This window comes from Ceratosolen solmsi, unplaced genomic scaffold, assembly GCF_000503995.2.
Source record: "Ceratosolen solmsi marchali unplaced genomic scaffold, CerSol_1.0 scaffold11, whole genome shotgun sequence".
Lineage (NCBI taxonomy): Eukaryota > Metazoa > Arthropoda > Insecta > Hymenoptera > Agaonidae > Ceratosolen > Ceratosolen solmsi.
Window position 1 is genome coordinate 9,411,585 of NW_011948416.1, and position 24,474 is coordinate 9,436,058.

The 24,474-nt window shown below is 35.2% G+C and overlaps 1 protein-coding gene across 1 annotated transcript in view; it reads left to right on the plus strand.

Moving 5' to 3' along the window:
- The window catches only part of LOC105359500 (uncharacterized), a 44,449-nt gene that overhangs the window by 16,366 nt on the left and 3,609 nt on the right, over positions 1 to 24,474 (plus strand). The window contains exons 7-31 of the mRNA XM_011496114.1: positions 571 to 988; positions 2,380 to 2,669; positions 3,189 to 3,337; positions 3,377 to 3,631; positions 3,868 to 4,384; positions 4,738 to 5,048; positions 5,329 to 6,009; positions 6,165 to 6,537; positions 6,993 to 7,391; positions 8,105 to 8,296; positions 9,160 to 10,205; positions 10,510 to 11,066; positions 11,684 to 12,074; positions 12,498 to 12,648; positions 12,914 to 13,041; positions 14,789 to 15,484; positions 16,001 to 16,124; positions 16,224 to 16,354; positions 16,564 to 16,707; positions 17,218 to 17,532; positions 17,710 to 17,949; positions 18,351 to 18,941; positions 19,329 to 19,756; positions 21,980 to 22,213; positions 23,771 to 24,153. Coding sequence (XP_011494416.1) covers positions 571 to 988; positions 2,380 to 2,669; positions 3,189 to 3,337; positions 3,377 to 3,631; positions 3,868 to 4,384; positions 4,738 to 5,048; positions 5,329 to 6,009; positions 6,165 to 6,537; positions 6,993 to 7,391; positions 8,105 to 8,296; positions 9,160 to 10,205; positions 10,510 to 11,066; positions 11,684 to 12,074; positions 12,498 to 12,648; positions 12,914 to 13,041; positions 14,789 to 15,484; positions 16,001 to 16,124; positions 16,224 to 16,354; positions 16,564 to 16,707; positions 17,218 to 17,532; positions 17,710 to 17,949; positions 18,351 to 18,941; positions 19,329 to 19,756; positions 21,980 to 22,213; positions 23,771 to 24,153 — 9,144 coding nt within the window. The remainder of the gene's footprint in view (positions 1 to 570; positions 989 to 2,379; positions 2,670 to 3,188; positions 3,338 to 3,376; positions 3,632 to 3,867; positions 4,385 to 4,737; positions 5,049 to 5,328; positions 6,010 to 6,164; positions 6,538 to 6,992; positions 7,392 to 8,104; positions 8,297 to 9,159; positions 10,206 to 10,509; positions 11,067 to 11,683; positions 12,075 to 12,497; positions 12,649 to 12,913; positions 13,042 to 14,788; positions 15,485 to 16,000; positions 16,125 to 16,223; positions 16,355 to 16,563; positions 16,708 to 17,217; positions 17,533 to 17,709; positions 17,950 to 18,350; positions 18,942 to 19,328; positions 19,757 to 21,979; positions 22,214 to 23,770; positions 24,154 to 24,474) is intronic.

Genomic DNA, 24,474 nt, shown 5'->3' on the forward strand with positions numbered 1-24,474 from the left:
GATGATGATGATGATGATGATGATGATGATGATGATGATGATGATGATGATGATGATGATGATGATGATGATGATGATGATGATGATGATGATGATGATGATGATGATGATGATGATGATGATGATGATGATGATGATGATGATGATGATGATGATGATGATGATGATGATGATGATGATGATGATGATGATGATGATGATGATGATGATGATGATGATGATGATGATGATGATGATGATGATGATGATGATGATGATGATGATGATGATGATGATGATGATGATGATGATGATGATGATGATGATGATGATGATGATGATGATGATGATGATGATGATGATGATGATGATGATGATGATGATGACGATGATGATGATGATGATGACGATGACGATGACGACGACGATGATGATGACGATGATGATGATTACGATAGTGATAATGATAATAATAAGTCTATTTCAAATTAATGATTATAAAGTGTCGATCTCACTAAGTAAGCGCGATATCAAAATCAAGTATTTGTCGGAGAACATTGAAAACATTGAGTGCGAATCTCTTGGGCGCAGAGCTGAATCGGTTACTGTCGAGTCACCGAGCGGTTTCGCCGCTAATCAACGTACCGGAGGAGGGCCTCCGATCGCCGGACCCGGATATCCTCGCGGCCCACTCGCCATCCCAGCAGCAGGTGCCGTTCTCACCGACGAGGCGTGAAATACCCAAGGCACCAATGACGCCATCGCTGCTGCTGAGTGCGCCGCCTACGAGCTCGCGACTGCCCATTGCCATCGACGACATTGCCGAGTATTTGGATGACAATGAGCGCAGCAGCCTGAGGAGGCACGACAATCATCCATCAGTGTTGAAACCGAGCAGCGGTCCAAGGCCAGCCAGCCGAATGCATCTGCCTATGCCTAACTCGTCGCCGGTCATGCTAAGTCCGAGGTCCGATGCCAGTTCCTTGTCGCCCTGTCTCCCGGATCATAGGTAACCCATTGAGTTTTATTCTATTCAATATAAGAGACGCTATTTTGCTTCGTTTCCCTTAACTCATTCTGCATTAGTCAAAAATCACGCCTCCAATGTTAATAATTTTTTAAGCTCGAAAGTATTTTCGAATTATTTATAAGATAGTGGCTACGATGTTTTAAATAATCAACATTTTAATACCAATAGATTTTCTATTATCTCGTATGGTATTTTTGCAGTTGATTTATAATGGTGACCAAGTAATTACAACAATATTTCTATTACATTACCTATTTTACATTTACATTAAGAAATTACAGATTTGAAACGGTAATTTAACAAAATTTTTATTGAATACAAATTTTATGGATATACATTATGCTTTCCAATTTTTTTTTTTTAACGTTGAACATTGTTCATTCTTATCGATTCTAAAGAGTTGCATTTATGTATTTTCTATTACACTAACTACATTCATCGTCCACATAGAGTTAAAAACGATTTCTAATTATTTACAAATTCTTCTAGATCTACCCATGATCAAGTAGATAGAAAAATTACTATTATAAAATCTATAAATAGGGAACAAGTTTTTTCATAAATTTAATTTAACAATGATAATACGTGTATATTGTTTGATCTATCTATTTGCGATTTTAATAAATCAAACAATAAATTAGCAAGCCCCAGTGCTCAATAATAATAATTGGATTAACATACCGTAGGCGATTATTTTATCAATAATTTCAAGAAATTGTATGTAGTTAAATATTATAAAGTAACTGTTTATTAGACTTTATCATTAAAAAATTACTGAATGTACTCGTAAAATTTTAAATATAAAATATCTGCAAAGTTCTCTATTATTCCATTATTAAAATTCCCTTAAAAAATATATTTACAAATATTCATTAATTGTTAATCCGTTGTTTTTAATAATCTTATATTACATCAATTTTTTTTTTTTTTTTTTTTTTTAATTACAATTAAAAATCAATCAAAATAAGAGCAAAACCATCGTAAATTGATAATTTCGCTCAAATTTTAACAATCTTTGTAAAATTAATTATTTTAATACAGTGAAAATGAATTTAAGAATTTTTTAAAAATATGTAATAAGCAATTATTCACGATCCTTTTCACACGTATTTTTCAAGTAAATATATCGACGGGCTCTAGTATTTAAAAAAAAAACGGACAGTTTTTTAATATCCATGATTTACACGTCGTGAATAGTGAGGCTTAAAAATACAAATTCTAAAGTGTAATTCTGCAATAGTTAATTTGAAGAAAATGAAATTGAAAAATTTTCTTTATAAACCGAGGGCTACAAAGCCTATCTATTACCCAATATATTAATAAATTAATAATAATGTTCATTCCATATTTACCCTCGATTTTATTTACAGAATGTCGGGTGATCCAAGAGCGCGTCAGAATAATCCTCATCGAATGCATGGCATGATTCCGATAAATAACGATCCACGAAGCCACGGTGGCGTAATTCCAAGATACGCGGATAATTACGAAAGGCACAAAAGAACAATACCGAGAGAAGCACATGAATCGATGGGACCAAATGATTATCAAAGACAGCGACACATGGATCAATTCGGTCAGGATAACCCCAATATGGGACCACCTATGCACGGAGTTCCAAATTCTGCTCCAGGTGACAAAATCAATTACATGTTTGCATGTACGTTTTTTACTTCTATTTATTTATTTAATAGTATAATAACTTGAAATCCTATATTGCCTTAAAAAGCGAATTTTATTGAATTTATTTGTTTACGATGCTTTTACCTTTGACTTTATGTAATTATAATCTAATTCTATACTAATTATAATAATATAATTCTGTATTGTTTATGTAATACTTATTTTCTTTATGTTTAATTTTACATTACTTTAATATGTATTGAATTTTGAATATTTCATTGGTTTATTTTAACGTAAAATATTGAAGATAAAATTTGAAAAGATGAATAATTTAGTTGTAAAAATGATGGAAATCTGAACGATAGATTTTATATAATTTGTTAGGACGTTGTATATTTAATTTTACATATCGCATAGAAACACGTTGAAAATATTTTTATTCTTCACTAAAGTAAGACATTTTATTTATTTTATTTAATTCAAACAGAACAACTGTTACGTTTTATATTTACTAACAACGAAGGATATCGAATTTAATTAATTAAACGTATTTCAGGCCCAGTACCGTACATATCTCACAATCAAATGGTGGGGCCCCATAAGCATTACGATTACCGAATGGGTCCTAATCAAGATGCTTACAATAGTTCGAATATCGGCCATGGGGGGCCAATGCAATCACCTCAGCAGCAGCAGCAGCAGCAACAACAACAACAACAACAACAACAACAACAACAACAACAGCAGCAGCAGCAACAACAACAGCAGCAACAGCAGCAGCAGCAGCAATGGAACGGACCACCTCATCCGCAAATGCAACAAGGACCTCCGCAGTCTGGGCCCCATTCATATCAAATGCCCCAGCCATCTAATATGCGCGGACCGCCTGATCAGTCGGGCTGGCAGAATCCCATGTACCAAGAATTGGGCGGTCATTCTATGTTGAACGGCGATAATAGAATGCCTGGCGGATTCTCCAATCAGATGCAGCCAAATATGGTGAGATAAAATTCCAGTTGAACAGTTCGATATGTACTTTTAAATAACATTATCAAGTAATTTTGCTTTACTTTATCCTATTGAAGTTGTCTGCGCACTAGAAATAATCGTATTGTACATTGAATAATAAGAATAATAATAATCGCTGCGATTGAATGTTACTATAGTCACATAATAATAAAATAAAAAACAAATCGATATAATTAATTTCCAATAACTTGTCATCGAAAATCCAGATTCGAAACAATCCTGGCCACATACAGCCTCTGCTGAGTAACAATGGAAATTTCGGTCCACCACCGAAATACTCCAATTATTCGGAAGGTCGACCGCCCTACGACATGCAATACGATCATCAGTCACAAGGTACCAATGATTTCCAACGAATTCGACCAAATTGGAACAATCGAATGGGTGTCGACTCGGAGCGGTTCCAGGGCAGACCCAATCTGCAGTTCGTGAGACCCGGGGGGCCGCCCAACTCGTGGAACAACAAGGATCAGTCGAGAATTACCAGAGATCCTAGAGACCCTAGAGACTCCAGGGATCCAAGGGTGACCTCGGACAGAGATCCAAGAATGCGGACAGAGGTGCATAAGCCAGCAAGTCCGCCGTTTCACGCAAAGGAAGCGCTCCTGAAAGTCGTACCAGCCGGTAAAGAGGTGCATCCAAATAAGCTGGTGAAACAAGCTGCGGCAGCTGCAGCGGCTACCGCTGCTGCTGAAAAGGATGCCGGTACGTATCGCCACGTCTGTTTCTAATCAAATAAATCAAGGGACACTTTCGCAAATGATGTGGCGACTTTCCAATCATTACTGTTAACATTAAACTTCTCGCAATTTTTTTTTTTTTTTTTTTTTTTTTTTTTTTTTTTATTATAGGGCTATAATAATACTTTTATAAAAATTTTAAATGAATATTTCCAACTAATAAAAGTAAAAGTTAATATATGGATATTTAAAAATCTCAATGATTAAAATTTACTTGATTTCTCAGACAAGTTTAAATTAATTCGAAATTGCATTTAAGAACAAAGATATTTTGCGATTGATTAGATTTTCATTTCTTTATTTGGGCTTATTCCCCCATAATTCTTTCAACTACAGCTGCGAAGAAACGAACGGATCATCAGAAATTAGATGTACCGAAAACAAAAGATAAGGACAAAGATAGAGATAAGGACAGAGATAGAGATAAGGACCGAGATAGAGATAAAGAGAAGGAGAGGGACAGGGACAAAAGTAAAGATAAGGATAAAGATAAATCGAAGACCAAGTCCAGAGAGTCAATGAAATCGCCTCTGACGGAACTTTATGGCACTATAGATGCGAAGAAGGCTGTTAAAGGATCAGGTCTACAAAAGTTCAAGATACCTAAAAAGAGACCGTCCATCGAAGCACGTCAAGAGTACATACAAGTAAGCATATAGGAAATTGTAAAAACTTCGTTTATCGTTATTATATATTTTGGCAGTAAATAAAAGCATAAATTTATGTTTACATATATATATATATAAATATATATTAGGTAATTATTTAAATTGCGTAAGATCATGTTCTTAACAAATTCGTATTATTTTAAGAAAACATAACGTATTATTGGCTTGTATTGTAATTTTAATTAAGTCTTATATTTTATTATAATTATAAATGCAAGTAATTAACATGTTTTATAATTTTTTTTTTTTTTTATTTTAGGCGTCAGAGGAGAATTGGGATGACGAAGATGTAGTCTCTTCATCCTCGACCAATCAAGAACCCACTAATAAGCAACAAGATGAAACTACGACAACCAAAAAATCAACGGTTGATAAAGACAAAGAAAAAGAGAAAAATGTAGATAAAGAAGCTGAAAGTTCGTCCGATACAATAGAAGAGCGTAAAAAATCCAAAGGTATTGATGAAATGGAGCTATTTAAAAAGCTTGCCGAGACCGACAATTTATCGAAAGATGATCTATCAAGTCTTGTTAAGGAGCTCATGAAAAAATTAAAAAAGAAAAAAGCAAAAAAGACTGTGATATATTCGTCGGATGAGGACGAAGAGGAGGATAGTGACGACGAGCGAGGTCAGTCGGCAAAGAAAACGATAACGAAAAAGAAGAAAAAATCACAGAAGCAAATAATCAAATCATCATCGGAAGAATCAGAGTCAAACCCTGAAACACCCCCGGCGACAGTTTCGAAGAAAGGCAGACAAAAAAGAAAATCGAATCAAAGAAGGTTGAGTAACGAGAATAAAGTGGAACAACAACAAAAGAAAACAAGGGAGAAGAAAGGAAAAGTGGCTAATGCTACGGAAAAGAGAGGCGCTAAACAGAAAGCTAAGACACTGCTCGCTCAACAATCTTGTAAGATTTATTATAATTATTGCATTATTGTATTCCAAATTAAACGATTTTTTCTATTTAAATTATATGAATACTTGAGCTATTACTTAATTATAACGAATAATTACATTATTCGGTTCATAATCGTATTTAAACGAAGGCTCCACTAAAACATACCAACTCTTAACTTGAATGTCAATGTTAATCGATTATTCAAGCCCTGAAATGTCTAATTAAATTCTTGAAATTCTTAGTAGCTGCCGATAAGGATGACCTGCTCGATGTCGAACCAACAACTACCGAAAAGAAAGATAATAGTAGCGATAAAATTATCGCTCAACCCGCCACCGGGGCTGCAAAGGATACCATCGAAGCTCCTGTCAAAATTAAGCCGAAACGTCGCTTGCGGGAACTGGATATGCTGCAGGAAGACCTCAAGTCCAGCTGGATATGCGACGGTGCGATGAAGGCGACAGGTAGTCGTACCTGTAGCCAGAAGAATAAGGCATTGGAGCAGCAACCGGAGCAGCCAGTGGTCGACGAGGAGCAAACCACCCCTGTTGCTAAAAGCACTACGGGTTAGTCAGCTATTATTTCTTAAGCTTAGAAGGTCATAGTTGAATATGGTTTGTATGGTCGCTCAAGACACCCGACAAATTTTTTAAAATTCTTAATTATTTTCGTTTATTAACTATGTTATCTTAGCGATTTTATTTATTATTCTTATTATTTTTTTTTTTTTTTTTTTTTTTTTTTTTTTTTTTTTTTTTTTTTTTTTATTTTTTTTATTTTTTTTCCCTATCGAATTCTAATCACAGTATGTGTTATTGTGCTGAAAAGAGTTGAAAAAATACTTCATTATAAATTGTATAAAAGAATGGTGTATTAGTAATTGAAAAGTAATTTGTCGAGTAAGATGAATGCTGTCGTAATAAAATTGGTTAAATCGTGCAGATTTGTCCGTAGATTAATAATAAAAAAGAATTAAGTTAACGATAACAAAATGAGCATAATTGTGTCGATTTTATTAAAGCTGGAAAGACGAAGAAAGCACAGTCAACGAAATCTAAGGCAAAAGTAAAGAGAGTCGAACCCATCCCGAATCTCTTCGTAAGCTCAAATAGCGAAGAAGATGATGTGCCTCTGTCGCGCAGATCCGAAGGTATCAGTATTGACGTGCCAATCACAAAGGCAAAGAAAGATACGACCCAGAAGACGGGGAAGAAGGTTAAACGCTCGAAGAATATCCAAAAGTCGTCGCTACCGTTGTTCGACAGCTCCTCCAATGATAGCTTCAACCTCGATCCCTCGGTGGTCGAGCCCACTACCGATATATCTCTTCATCCCGACACAACTTCCAGTGAGAAAGCTATCGTCGCTAAAGGAAAAAATCTTAAGAAAGGCTCCAAAAAGACATCTGTAACCGATGCTGGTATGATAGATTTTATAACTATTTTATCGGTGCATACAAGATTTCTTTTGCAGCTGTATTCAGTCGCTTCATTATATACGTCAACACCGTATCTTATATTATTATAATAATAATTTGCCTATAATAATTTGAAATCTTTTGTCGACGTTAATTTGGCAAAGAATATCGACGTATTGAAATTAATTTTGTTTTATAAAACATAGGACTTTATTCGCGCATTCATTGTTATTATTTATTAATTATATATTCTTATTAATGTTATTTATAAATCGTAAAGGTGCTGCTAATTGCACAATGTAGAATTCTAGAACTCTAGACTATTATTTGAATGCTGAAAAGCGAATGACTGAAAAGATGCGGTATTCTACAGATTTAAAGATTATTGATATTATTTAAATCATTTGTTATTATATGATAAATATCACCTATAAATTAAAATTTTAAATGTTCAAAAATTAAAAGCCCTAATTATATATAATTGGTATGCTCGAATGAAACCATTTTGCGCTTTAATCTATCCTCATTAGGTTACGACATACGCTTTAAAATTAAATTTAGCTACCACTTTAATTACCACCAATTTAATTAATGATAAATAGGAAAAAATAGTTTAATTAATTTAATTTTACTTGTACATTAAAGATATTTATTTTGTGATGTCGTTCAAACTGTTTAAAAATAAGATAGAATTAAATTAAATATTTATCAATCAGCTGTAGAATCATCATCGGATGAGAGTTTTGTTTCAAATGCGTCATCGTCGCTGTTATTGGATATAACGGCAAAACAGCGTGACAGTAACCAGGAACTTCTCGACGATGTAATGGCAGAATTAGCAACTAATCCCAAGTACTCGATGGCAAAGAAGAAACAAGTTAAGAAGAAAAAGAACAATTGGCAAATGGGTATGTTATAGCATTTGAAAATTAATTATTGATTCACATTCATAAAATTGAAAGATTTTACCGAGATTCTTTGTATTGTCAAATTTCTACTTATGTGCATATATGGCAATTTTAAGATGATTTTTTAGATAAAAATATCGTAAGATGATTGCTGAGTATGCTTCAAACACAGTAAATCACCGTGTCATTCCTATCATGAATTCAAAATTTTATTCAATATAATGAATAATTTATGCAAAATTTGTATTTCTTGTATGATAAAAAATTGCCAAATAACTTTGACACTATTAAGTTAATAGTATATTATACTATAAATTATAGTAATAAATATTTATTTTTTTTTACCAAAGTTTAATATTTTGTTGGAATTTTAAAACGATTTTTAATTTTGTAGTTTCTATAGTGAGAAATTATATAATACGTAATAAATATGTACAATCACTTAATAATCTATAACGAATAAAAAATTAACATAAATTCGAAACTGTAAACGCCGAAAAGTAAGTATCGATTAATTACGTGCATATAAAAATGTATAAAACTTTTAAAAATTAATAATAGAATGTAGATGAAAGCCTTTTTGCACTTTTGACGAATCTTTCATCATTTTCCGTGTGAAAAAAAAAATTAACAAAACAGTCTGTCGGGCAGCAGCACATTGGGAAGACGATTATTATCCGAGATATTAGAAACTACAATCCTCTCTCGCATAATTCTCAAAATATTAAGCTTTACCTTAGCTCGTATGTTTAAGATAGAATAAATTATATTTTTTTTTATGGAAACCGATCCATTATGCCAAAGACTACTAACTAGTTAAACGACTACTTCCCTAACGCTAGCCCTCTCGAATGATTCGACAGGCATACTGTCGAAAAAGAAAAGAAAGAAAGCCAGTGGCTCGAGCAAGGCCGACGAGAGCACGAGCCACGAGTCGGTGGCGGACTCGTCCATCAGCAACGAGACCGACTTGCTCTCCAAAGAGAGCGACACGACGAGCTCGAGCGACAAGAAGCTCAACTCGTCCATCGATCGGACGGAAAGCCTCGACAAGCTCAACGACGAGGAAGACTCGAGCTGGAAGTCAACTGGGAACGCGAACGACGACGACGACGATTTAACCTCGCGAGTCGACGCTGACGCCCTCATCGGCTACACCCTTTTCGGTACCGACAAGTACCAGTGCCTACTTTGCACTTTCTATCGCAAGAACATCGTTCACCATTACAAAATGCAGCACCCAAAGAAGGAGGTCTTGATATCGCGTCTACCCGTGGCCGAGGCCCAACTGGCGATCGAGGAGTCGACGCCGTCGATGCTTGCGAGCAAAGAAACGCCCGGGGAGCCAAACAAGCGCGCTGTAAAATTCAGCTGCCGCTTTTGCAACTTCGTTACCAAGGGTATGGACAACAGCGCCCGTGAAAGCTTTTACGAGCACTGCACCAACCATACGGGCGAGTACCGCTTCTCCTGCATGAACTGTAATTACGAAGCCGTAGCCCGGGGCTCGATACGCACCCACTATTACAAAGAGTGCCGCAAGTACTCTACCACCAAGAGCTTCAACGAGGCGATGATCGAATCACCGATGCCCAACGAGGACAGGGTGTACGGTTACCTTTGCTCTAAATGCAATTACGTGCAACTGAAGAGGTGTAACGTCGAGAAGCACGCGAGGATGTGGCACGGGAAGAGCACGGAGCAGGAGGTGAAGATCGTCAAAATCGACATGTCGCTGAATCTTAAGAAGGAAGAAACGAGCGTCAAGGTGAAGGTTGAAAACGAAGATAATAAAGCTGCGGTTGTGCTCGACTTGCTCGAGCGGAAGAGTGAGAACGAGTCGAGCGCGGATACTGCTGTACCTGATAATAAAAGCGAGCAACAAGATATCATTGCCAATACCATTGAGGTGAATATAATAATTATTTTTAATTGGAGTTTCGATTGCTTTTCGCGAAAAACAATCGTTTATTTGCTATAATATAATTATTTTTTCTGATTTTTTTTTTATATTTTTATGTTTTTATGTTTTTTTGTTTTTTTTTTTTTTTTTTTTTTTTTTTTTTTTCGTGTCAAGCTCACATTCACAATTAACTGTTAAGTTAATAGTAAAAAGATTTTGAAACATAGTTGAATATAATTTAATCGAATTTTAATTAACAAGTGTTTATTAAATTATTGTTAAATGGCAACAAAATTGCGTCTAATTATAGGCCGAATCTTTAATGGAGGATTCTGAAATTCGTTTGATGCTGGAAACGACGGAGCACAGGGCACAAAAGGTCGAAAAATCGGAGAAGAGTAGTAATTTGAGCGCCTTTGTATGTGCGGCTGAGCTCGAGGACAAGGACGTTGAAATACAGAACGAGCGCAAGAAAAAGATGCAGGAGATCGCGGAGAACATCGGTATTAAAGTGGATAAGGATGAAGGCCAGAAGAGACTATCGATAATCGATAAACTCAAGGATAAAATGGATACGTCATTGCCCGTAGACGAGAAGGATAATGTCGTCACCGAGAAAGTGGATATCCCAGCCGTGGAGCCGAGCGTACCGCCCGAGCCAATCCTGGAGGATAATGTCATTGATCCACTTCACATATCCGAACAGCAGGAGCCCGTGTCCAAATCCGAGGCTAAAGAGAGTGCGACGTCACATCCAGAATCGGTCCAAATTAAAGATGATCCGGATGCACCGAGATCTACCGAGGAGGATAAGACCGGTGCAAAGATAAAAGATCCTCTATCATTTGTCGATGAGCCCATTAAGAGGTAATGTATAAAACCAATTCTCATCTATTATCAAAATATTTTCATATTTCATCATTAATAACCGAAGACAGACCATGACTTTGAACTGTAAATTACATTTTATTAAGATTTTATGTTAGAAAAAAATGAAAAAAAAAAAAAAAACTTAAAGCCTAAAAACAAAATAAAACAACGCTAAATTATAAAGATTGAGAGCTAAGTTCTTTTAGGATATATTAAAGGAACTTGTTGATTGAAGGAAAGAAATTAATCAGAATTCTTCGACTATCCAAACTATAGAGATCTAATGGTGAATTTTGTCATATTGTAAAGAAAAACATTGTGCCATGATATTATGTTAAAAAAAATTTGATTTCTCACAGTATACCCGACATAACTTATCATGTTACTATAAAGGAAGCCTACTCCTTAAGCTTGCTCAATTTAAGCTTATATTTAAGCTCCATCCTTTCACCAGCTTAACCAAACTCCCGTCCTCTTCGATGTTAATGTTCGATTGCGCATTGGAGAGTAAATGGGCGCGCGCTCGTGACCGCGAACGTGAGCTTGTTTGCATTTCGATTTGGCGCCTAGAAGACGATAATAATCTCTGAATTCGATTTTTCGATACTGCGCAGCTCGGGTTATGAGAACAGCGACGAGGAGCCGAGCGACACGGAACCGCCGCCCGTCGACCCTGTCAGCTACGAGTCGGACACGAGCGGCGAGCAGTCGGATCACGAGATCGCTACGGACGTGACGAGTATACTCCAGAGCACCGAGGAGATGCGTTCGCCGTCCAAGGGTCTCATGATGACGACCATCCAGCGACTCGCGGCTCAGCTACAGAACACCAAGCCCCTTGAGACGAGCTCGCTACTCGAGTCCGAGCCCGTGATTGCCCAAGTGCCCGAGCAACTCATTATCAAGAAGGAGCGGATATCGCCCAAGAAGCTCGCCGAGGACATGGCCGTCATCTCGCCTGCCTTCGTCAAGAAGGAGGTGAAGGACGAGCCCAGCTCTCCACTGGTGAGAATCCGTCGTCAAGATCCGCATGACACGTCCGTCTCGTTGTGCCACTGCATTTCGCTGCCATCTTAACACACTGACCTGACCCCTCGTTCAATTAATATGATAATAATTAATTATCATGTATTTACATGTATAAGACTTGATAAGTAATCAATTATTATAATTTAAGCTTATTTTTGCTACTCATGTGCAACACCTATGGGGGTGGGGGGGGGGGGGTTCTTTTACTCCACTGTTCAAAAGGTTCCTTTTATTAAGATAGATTAAATTTCAATTATAAATTAGTCATTATAATATGAACATTATATCGTTACTTTGACTTGAAAAAAAATCTTGCCACATTTAATTAAATTTATTGCCTATGGCTTTATCAATAATTTAAAGATTTATATCTAATTCAATTACGTTGAATTTTTTCAGAGAACTGACGACGATGAGCTAAAATTACCGGATGAAGATTTATCATCTAAACAATCTAGTCCTCAATCACCAAAGACATTTATTAGAATTAGAAGAATCAGTGGAGATAAACTCTCGAAGGGGAGTGATCAAGAATTTTCAACAATTAATGGTAAGTACTACCTAATCTATAGGGAATACAGTTCTCTATGTAATTCTCAATTTTCGAGAAAATTAATTGTTTAAACAAAATTAATATAACTATCATGTTGTCAGCATGTTGTCAAATTTATTTTATCACTTAATCTATTGTCTATTATGATTTTGAACGATGCAGTATCATTAGTTTAATTTTAATCAAATTAAAATCTCTAAATAAATCTTAATTTTCTTCTCGTATATTTTCTTAAAAAAAAAAAAAAATCGCTGTTTTACAGATAGCGACCAATCGAATTCAATGGCCACTATCGAACCTCTTGATCCTAATGCCAGCGAAGATGATACAGGATTTTTAAAGATCGCAAATGTTGTCAGTCTTGCTCAAAAAGAAAGTGAAACTCAAATGGTAAATATTAATTTTCTATTATCACAATTAATTATATTAATCAGTTTTAGAATGTCAATTAGATGTCAATTGTAATTTTACTTTCAGCAATGATTTAAAATTCAAATAATAAATTAAAAAACTTATGGTATAAAATGAAATTTTTTTTATATACTTATACTAATTATTAATAATTATACTTAAAATTTTACTTGCTGTATTTTCATTGGCTCCGATTAAATTTCAAATTGTTTGAATTTAAATTATCTAAATATAGTACGAAATTATATAAAATACTCTTGTACTATTTATATATAGACGCACAACACATTTTCATTACACGAATTATCATTAGTAATTATAAGCCATTTTTAATTATTTATAATATAAATATATTATGTTTTTTATTTTTTTTTTATTTTTTTTTTTATTTAGCTATTTATAATTTAATGCATAACTATATCCATGTAGACTACTGCATGTGAAGTACTGTTAACCATTATAACTATTTAAACTAAAAAGTTGTCCATTCCCAATTCCTAATTATCTATTAATGAAAATCTCTAAGTAATCCAGTACCAGGTACCCAATAATATACTAATCACACTAAATTCTACCTTGAAGAACAAAATTTCTTATAGAAATGAAAGAATATATGCATATTATTAACTAAATATGAAGTTCCATTAATAATGATAAAAACATACTTAATCACTAAACTATAAATTAGTAAATTATTTAACTTAATTATACATAAAGTATTTATAGAGTTCATCGCTTGGCACATTGTAAAGAAAAAAATAAAAAATATTAGAACATTTTTGTTTTATATAAAACCCGGAATGCTATGCTATATGTATATTTTTTTGTAGAAATAAAAATTATTGTATTATTTGGTAATGAGTAAAAATTTTAAATAACTTAAATAAGCATGTACATTTATATATATTTATTTTTGTGTATGTACATTTCTTCCATCAATTTCATTTTAATTAGCCTTACAAATCCATTTTGTAAGACTCTGTAATTAGAACACTAGTATGATGAAATCACTTAAAAAATCAAAAATTCAACTTTTTTAAAAATAGAACATAAATATTACAATGATTTTTATATTTAAGCACTTGGTTATAAATAATTAATTGAATCATTTGTCTATAATTAAGGTCCAGAATTTTTCCATTACTTTTTTCCTTTGTATAAAATATTTTTTTTATTTCATCCTAAAATGCTATTACTCTTAATGCTTAAATTAATTATTATCATCAATGCATAAGTTAATCCTGCTTTTTATCATTTTATTTACAAGTATACAAATGATGTTTGTTTGTTTATTTGTTTTTTTTTTGTTTTTTTTTTTTGTTTTTCTTTTTCTTTTCTATGTAAGATAACACTAAAAACAAATTTAAAATATTCATTTGTAATCTGAAAATTTATATATATGTGTAACATACTTTACTTGATTTTATATGTTCTAAAAAAAAAAAATTTAAATATCACCAAAGCCAAGTAAATTAATATCTATTTAATTTCAATGAATATGATTTAAATATTTAATTATTTCTTGAGTTAATGAAATTGATTCAACTACATTTGCCACTGTTATATTAACTGTTCAATATTTAGCATCATAACAATGATTTTTAACAAATAGTTTTAAAAAAATAAAGAGAAAAAAGAAACCGTTTAATTGTTGGTGTATAGTTAGCCAAAGCTTGCTTTTAAAATTGCTTAATTTTCTTGATAATGAAAGAATATTCTGAACAAGGTATCAAACATTCGTAAAGCTGTGGAGACTTCGCCACAGAAAGGCAAAGGCATGTCACTTTTGAAAAAACCAAGCTCTTATATTTTGAAACGAGTCGACAGCAGTGGATCAGTTATTAGCTCCTCTGGAGAAACGGTGAAGCTCATTCCACTAAATATACCTCCTACCTCAAGACCCGTGGCAAAGCCAGAAAATTATATATCCATTGGCGGACAACCAACTGTAGCTATAAAAATTGATTCCAAAGGTATAGCGACACCACTGGCAGTAGCGTCGGCAGGTTCAACGCCTACGAGTCTCGTGACATCGGCCAACCAACCCTTCAAACTTGTCAAGATAGCTTCACCAGAGCAGGTCTCTGTAGCCATAAAACTCAAATCAGCTAACATATATGAGAAAATGCTGAAAGATGACAAGCTTATACATATGTTCAAATGTATGGGCCGAGACTGCTCTTTCACTACTAGTAACGAGCCAGCATTTAACAAGCATTTGAGATTACACGAGGACGACATTGTCAATAAGATTATTAACAGTGATTGTAAGGATTACTTCAAGTGTGCCTATTGTTATATCGACTGCAAATCCTACGAGGAGCTGATAAATCATTTGAAAAAGATGCACATCTTCTGTAGATACTGTTGCAAATACTGCTTCTATCGAGCCTTTGCCTACTCCTATGTTGAAATACATCAGGTACGATGTTACACTGTAGTAAACAAGAATTAAGTACCGAACAAGCCTTGTTGTTATTTCACTGTTTATTCTGTAATTTTATACGTAATTTTATTATCTAATATATGAAAAGAGGTTTTTCTCTTTTCTTTTTTTTTTCCTCTTTTTTTTTTTTTTTTTTTTTTTTTTTTTTTTTTTTTTTTTTTTTTTTTATCGTTAAAGCATACAATATCCGAAAAATTTAACGGATTCACTACAATGTTTTCATATGCTCTGTACATTTGCATATCTAAAGATGTCGCTGGGCTTTCATTCGTAATATTTAAACGTTTGCCAAATCCATGTTACTAAAAATTTCGAACATTTCATTGTTACCGCAATATCTGTATTAAGGGCCGTAAATATTGTATTATCTATTCGGTATTCCGTGGACTTATTTATCCAAAACAGAAAAATAAATGAACAAGTCTGTATGGTAGAAGAATTAAATTAACAAAGAATTAAACAAACGACTAAGCGTAACGTATTATTCAACAGAAAACTTATCATCAAATGAAACGAGTACACATTCTTGTTGTCAGCGAAGAACTCGTACAATTACCACCACCTCCCAAAAGACTCGAACGTAAACAAATCATTAAACCCTACGTTTGTGTGCATGGTAGGTTCATCTAAAAAATTAAGCTGTTTAAAGGATACCTTTTCTATCATTATCGGTAACAAGAGTAGTAATATTAAACATATATTCTTTCATTTTTAGATTGTAATAAATACTTCTTCATACCCGAGGCATTTGTACTACATCTTAATATGCACCATACAAATATAACATCTGGCTTCAAATGTCACATATGCCAAAGTTTGGTGCACACTGTAGAAAGTCTCATTGAGGTATACTTTATAATCAGTTAAAAACTTGTTTTGAGTGTGTTCGTTAAAAAAAAAAAAAAAAAAAAAAAGAGAGAGAGAGAGAGAGAGAGAGAGAATATAATGTAAATTATAGGCAATACTATAATCTTAACTTGTAATAACTTTAAAAATAATTTCTTCTCTTGTGCACCATTAGAGTTTAAGAATAACATTAAGATAATTCCTTTCAGCATTATAAGCAACATGGTTATTTCAAATACCATTGCATGTATTGTTCACATGGTTCGGCATCTATAAAAGATTTGCATAATCATCTTAGTTCATCGCATTATAATCAGCCACCACATGTGCTTGAAAGATGTCTGCCACGCGAGGTAACTAAAACAATTTACAAAATAAGAAAACAACCAAACACAAACTGACCAAATTTAACGAGACTATTATAAGAAGACTAAATTCTCCGATCAGTCCCAATACAACGTTGCTTCTTCGCTTAAATTAACTTCTAATTTTTAAATTTAATTTAACTTAATTTAACTTGCTTCTTAACTTTTCTTAATACGTTGAATCCCCCTAAATTTACATACTTGAAAGCATTTCTCGGGATTGAAAAATAAAAGTTTTTTTACATTACATCATTTCCGCTTACTATAAAAGAGATATTCTTAAAATTGTAAGGTGAAGCGCCTCGCTTTCCCTTGATTAATAAATATGTCACACGTACGAACGTAAATGTCACGTAAATTCTCGCTTGAGAAATATGTCTGAGCGACATAAGTCGTAAGCGTATCAATATTTTAAACGCGATGATTAGAACTTTGCCGAGAATAGCTTATTCGCGCAAATAAACACAAATTACTTGGAAATAATTCCATTGCCTACAGATATCGAAGAACCTGAGCGCAATCGAACAGTTGCGGGTGCGCGATGTCGATGCGATATTCCGACAACGTAAGGGTGCCTTCGACGAAGAGCTCGGCAAGGTGGCGATACCACCGCGTATCAAGGGTACGGGTAGTGCCGTCTCGTTGATTCCGAACGCACCCATTATGACGGCGAAAATAATATCCCCGAAGGATAACAGCACCTACGTGCCTCTCACCAACCTCGACAACAGCGTCTCGAACATTCGTATCCTTGACGCGCGCAGTCTCAATTCCACTTCCACCAGTCTGCTCAATATTGGAAAGAATATCAAGGTGAGCTCTTGGTGCTTTTATAAGAATCTAATCGTCGATTAATGACAAGTAGTACATACAAGTATACACATACAAGTACACAAGTAGTAACTCTAGGAAAATATTTGGAAATATTTAAATGCTTTGTGGGATGGATGGATGGCTTGGGAATTTTTGTACAAGACATTGCAATTTTAGGTGACTGTGTCCGATGTACAGAATTTAAATGCCAACAATCAGTTTGGATTTCATAAAATTGATCCGGATAGCGAGAGTGAATTCGTCAATACGAATTTGCTCGATCATACCGAGCTGCTGTCCGGCAAAAAAATGGTCGTTGAAACGAAACAAGATGAGAACAAAGTCGAGGACTACGACAGCGATGTCGAGATAATTGAAGACTACACGAATCAATTAACCGATATGTTAGTCGAAAAGGTAAGAAACTGCTTTATTACTTTCTTCAAACAATCACAAAACGTTATATTAATTAGCGCCAGAACAATGCCATCCGAATTATAAATTTAAATCTACGAGGATCTATGTATTTACGATATTTTAAGTCGGAAGTAGCACGACAATATGATTTATTTATTATCTCCCTTATAATCTACTGGTTATTATAATATGATAATAGGGATTGATTGTTAATCGGTATTGTTGATGGCTTTGAAATGATAATGAATGTAAAAGAAAAAAGAAAAAAAAAAGAAAAACAAAAAATAAACAACATGTACTTCAAATCATTACACGTGCATGAGAATTAGTAGTGAGGCCGTTGGGCCAAGATCGTGGTAATGTTGACGTAAAGAAACGCCATCCCCATGATTGATTTCCAGCCGATGATGTTAGAAAAAGATGATATAAAGGAGGAGGCGGTAGAAGAGTCGCTGATTAAAGAGGCTGAGCTGGAAGCAAGAGTTTCGTCACCGCGGACGAGCCTCGTGAATGTCGAGCCGAGCCCGAGCCCGAGCCCGAGCCCAAGCCCGAGCCGGGACCCAGCGATCGAGGTGCCGAGTTCGATCGACCGCTTCCTCACTATCGAGGACGTGCAGGGTACGGGCTTCGGCGGTCGCGAGCTCTATCGCTGCGGTGTCGACTCCTGCCCGTACTCCGCGGAGACCGCCGAGGAACTACGCCAGCATATGCAACAATGCAGCCCCAACGACGAGGACGGCGGCGACTCGGCCCTTTACTGCGTACATTGCGGCTCCTCGAGCAAGCGCTTCAGCAAGCCATCCTTCTTCATAGATCACTTGAGGACGCACGGCCTCAAGCGCTTCAGCTGTGCCGTCTGCAACGCGAGATTCGCCGTCCAGAGTCAGGCGCAGTCTCATCTTCGAGCCAAGCACAAGTACGTCAGTTCGAGAATCGTGCCAGCCGACCCGACCAATCCCTCGCCATCAGGACTATTTTACGTTCATCCCATGGTGAGTGGACACGACAATTCTACGCTTCTACTCCTTGCGATCGAAACTCAATAATTCTTCCCGTGTTTGGGCGGGTGGGCGGGAGGGGGGAGGAGGAGGATAACCGGTTGCAACCAAGCCGTTTAATGCATCTAATCGAGGCTTTTTCTTTGCTTTTATTGTAAAAAGTTTATTGATTTGGCTATTGCGTCATATAAGTTGGAGGGCCAAAACTATTGGCATTCCACCCCACAAGTAGAGCAAACGCAATTCGGCGATGCGTGAAGCCGTGTCTCTGCGAGATTGTGAAATGGCGCGCGAAATTTAGGGGGGGGGATGAGGGAGTGAACGTCGTCCTTGACACGAGATGTTAAACTTACGTGGCGTGACGCCGACCGCGTGTTACAGACAACGGCGGACAGGCTGAAGAGCAAGAAGATGAACAAGGCCGCCGCGGACAAGGACGCACTTAAGCTCATGGAAATGGAGAAGCTTAATTACGGGCCAAGCGAGATCGAGAAGCTGCCCCTGCAGGCGATCTACATTCGAGCGGTGCAGTGTGCGGTTTGCCCTTACAGCAACAAGGTGCGCACGAACATGGTAAGGCACCTGCAGGCTCACCTCAAGGACGAGAGCGTGCCGGACTCGAGCCCGGTGAACCCGGTGCCCTGTCTCGATAAGAAAGAGCGGATGTTCGACAAGATGGTGAATCTGGCCAGTAGTTCGCACGAGAACGGGAGGATGAGCGGGGGCGTGAGTGCCGCAGCCGCGCACAGGGACGCGATGAAGCAGGAAGAGGACGAGGTGCTACCAAAATTCGTTCCTGAGAATCAAAGGTACGCGCTGCCCCGCGCACTCCCACCACGTACCACCACCACTACCACCTATACATATAATCTTGTTTTCTTTTGTTTTAAGATTGATTTTATTATATTATTTTGTGTACGCTTTATACGCGTACGTGTATTGTTATTTTCCTGTTCACTAATTTACCTGTAAATAGTATGAGTATGTGACTCGGTCTTGGCGGAGATCATTTATTCGTGTTTATTATAGTGGATTGATTTATTACTTGTTTTGCCATTATTTTGTTAATTATATGTAATTTTAGTGTCGACTAGCAATTTTTTTACTGTTTCCTTCTTTTCTCTTCTCTTCTCTATTCTTTTCTCTTTTCTTCTCTTTTCTCTCCTCTCTCCTCTCTCCTCTCTCTCAGTTTTCCTATCCCGTTTTTCCTTTTCTTTTCTTTTGCAACAATTAATACATTACAAATTCTATATAAATAACTTTGTGCTAACTATTATGAGGAGCATGATCTCGAGTTAAGATTTAAAATATAAACTTTAGACTTTGCAAAAAATTTGTACAGACTTTAAAATATTTAATTTAAAAATTTTAAAATATTTGTATTGGTTTGAGAAAAAAAAAGAAAGAAAACCTATAATAAATAGCAATAACAATTTTTATCACTTTCAATTTACTGATCTTGAAATTGAATAAAACGAAATATTACTTTTTAAATAAAATTATTCTTTATGTTCAATTTTACTGAATAAAATTTTCTAAGAGTATGTATCTGAATTTCAATGTATAAACATGTTATACATGCTACATTCTGTAATATATATACATATATATATATATATATATATATATATATATATATATTACATTTTATATGGAAATCATTTATTAATTTTCTCATGCACGTATTTATAAAACAAAATATTATCATCGATCTCAATCATTTTTCAATGTAGGATATTAAATTTTTACCCGAGAGCTCTCATAAATTTTTGTTTTGTTTTATTTATTACGAAGAGTATGAAACGTAAAAATTGATAAATACAGTATTAATGTACTAACTGTATGATATTATAAATACACGTTAAGGCCGAATATTTTATTTATTCACAAACCTTACACATATTTAGTATAAATTAGAAATTACTTGAGATTAAAGCGCAAATTAAATTTTATTATGTAAATCATTGTAATTCCTAATCAATTTGACAACAAAACGAACACACATTTTTTTTATGTTCAAGTAATATATAAAAATTATATTCTTTAAATCTTTGCCTTAAAGATTGTCAACAGGGATGTGTGTTAGAATGTTATATTTAACATAAATATTAAAATCTCTATTAATTTACAGATAATGATATTGCAAAAATGTCCATGTTATTCCTTAATGTATTTATCGCATTCTCTTATAAGAGATTTTTGTTCTAATAATCATTGTTTTCATTAAGTTAATTGAAATTTTTTTGTATTACCAGCCCGGAGAAAAATATTATATACGATTGGAAATAAATCATACGTATTTATTATTTCGTACATTAGTTGTGCTAATAAGCAAGTATTTTGGTATGGTACTTTCAAAAAGAAAAAAAGAAAAATAAATGAAGAAAAACAAAATACAATCGATCATTCACTTGTTCAAAAATGCAAAGCATCTTTAACTTATGTAATACGCGATGAAAAACAATTAAAATATCATAAAGTTAAAGGTACTTGTCACTTTTTTACAGAAGATATATAATATAGCTCGACGCCATTAAAATCAAGCACATTGTTAGGTGAAAGTGACTCGACACTATTCTATCGTCTCATTTTCATTGAATCAATCACTCAATGTCCATGCGATTCATAATTGTTATCAAGATCGACTAATCGAGAGCTTAAGCTGAACAGCAGTCAACGATCGAGCATCTAAGGCAGCTTAACGCGGTTACAAATATTATTCACGTCTAATCGTACTGTAAGTCGCATATCTCATTAAAGCTACAGCCTAATAATCCATGGACGCGAAGCCACACCGGACACACGCATACTTTCAAAGAGCACGAACTTCCGCCACGAGTATCCAACATCGTTCATCGGATGCGCGCGCGCGCACTGCTGCTTTATACGAATACTTGATTATCGATCATTGCCACGTATATATAATTTTTTTCCTGGGCGGCAAGCTCCCCGCCCCACCCCGAGTCTGAAAAACAATTTAATACAATAACGTACAGCTCTGTGTGTGACCATATGAAATGTGAATTTGTCAGATACGTCTGCGGAGTGCCGGAATGCAATTACTTAACGGTCGAGGAAGCGATGTTGCGACATCACTTAAAAGCGTTGCACTCGGACGAGGTGTACTTTCGGTGCCCCCACTGCCCGCCGCCGAGTGGCCAGGACTTAGCCCAAAACATAGCCTTAGAAAAAATGGGTGTTCATTTAAAAATGCACGATAGCCGACTTTACAAGTGTTCTCATTGCATTTACCATCACTATCACAGGTTTGTGAATTGGACTGCACATTCAGTGTTCCTTTTACTTCTTTTACTACTTTTAATTCACAGCAAGTGCGCACTTTTTGTTTCTGTAGTTTAAACGTAGTATTTATTCATAATTGTTTTAATTGTATCCGCTTTAATTATATATATGAATATATATGTGTATATATATATATATATATATATATATATATATACATTACGCTATTTCGCTATTTCGCTCAATAGCTTTGATGACAATTGTATTTTCAAAAAATCCATAAAATTTTCGATTATTTCCTTGTTCTTTTGCATAATTTCTTTTTCGAATAATTGGATATTAGAAAAATAGCATCATCGTTTTAATTTATATTTACACTTATTGCAAACGAGCCATTCAAACGATTTATTCATTAATTTTTTTACTTATCTACCAATCTATTTATTTATTTATTTGTTTATTTATTCATTTGTTTTCTAAAACCCAAATACTTGAAAGTAATTATCTACACGGTTTATATGCTGCAACTCTTATATACATGAATATATATTTCTCCAATATTAAATAAACATCATTTAATTTAAATAAGATTATTTAATTTCTCATAAAAATGATTTTGACTTAATATTACATGTAAAGCGATGCTTACGTATACACATGCGTGCGTATACATATATGCGCACGCACGCACGCACGCACGCACGCACGCACGCACGCACGCACGTACCTACGCACCTACCTACCTACGCCCGCACACACACGCACACACACACGCACACACACACACACACACACACACACCAATACAACTACCAACAGACACTGTATTATTCTCGTTATTAATAAACTAATTAATCGTATATCTAAATATTGCCGTATATAACTGATGAAGCCTTTCTCATTATGCAATTGAAAGTCGTATATTTTGTTCGAATTGCCAATTTAATTGCATCATCAATGTAATTAATTTACCGAGTATAATGTTTTATTTCATTTCTTATTTAAAAAGTAAGCATATTTTACATTGTTACATTTATATTTACTTCCCAAAATACTGCACAGTACTCTCACACTAAAATAACTAGATTTAACAAGCGTTTTCTCTCCAAGCACGTCGAATAGTTCCTCGTTTCTTCAATATTTCAATACGATCGTCATCGTTTTTTTTCTTCACGTCTTTAGGGGTGGGGAGGGGGGGGGGTGGAGACAAACAAACAAATAATAAAAACATTTTACTTTCCAAATAGTTTATGTTTATTATCTTAGCCAAGGATTAATAGAACAGCAGCATAACATGAACAACTAACGCACAATGCTTCTCCAATGAAATTGGACAAAAGAATGAAAATATGGCCAATAATTTTATATGCACATTATTTTATTAAAAGTTGTTTTACCGATTTATCAATGATAAATCCGAACAACCGACCGAATCAATGAAAAAGCACTGAAAACAATTCCTCGTCTCCCATTTAATCCAAAACGCACTCCATTAAAGCCATTCAACGTGCTTGGGGAGACAGATGTGTGCCGGGAGCCGCTAAGCAATTATAACTAAATGTTGAACTTAAAACGTGCAGACACGTGGTTGAGCGTCACCTGGCTGACAAGCACCCGGAAAAGAGGCCGTTCGTTAAGGTGATACGCGAGATGCAGCTGGACCAGGCAGGCGAGGCCCAGCAGCAACAGCAGCAGCAGGCATCCGCGTCCCAAGAACCGGAGGAGACGGAGCTCCCGGACCCGGACGGGAATACCTGGAAATGCAACCTCTGCGACTTCAAGTCCGTGTACAAGACGGCGATGCAAAATCACGCGGCCACCACTCACGACGAGAAGTGTCAGTTCAAGTGCAACGGCTGCGCCTTCAAGACCATCAGCAAAATCACCTTCGACCAACACATGCTCACTAAGCATATAAACGAGCCCGAGGTCGACTACACGACCGTTTACCAAAGGATAAAAGGTGCGACTGCTTTTATTAAAGACCCTCGGATAATGACCTGATTTTAAAGGAAAAATGACATTCTCGTGCAATTACTACAAATACATACAATTACAACATTCTCATTAATTTGAATAAACAGGAATCGAAGCTTTGGTTATTCGTGTACTATTATTTTGCAATTGAGAGTTTCTTTATTTTCCCGTTCAGTTCTATTCGTAGCGTCGATAAACGAATCGAAATTATAATTAAGTCTCGGTAACTTACTCAAACGTTAGATAATTTCGTACATATTGACATATTATGACGATGACGGCATATCAATAATAATAAACGCATTTG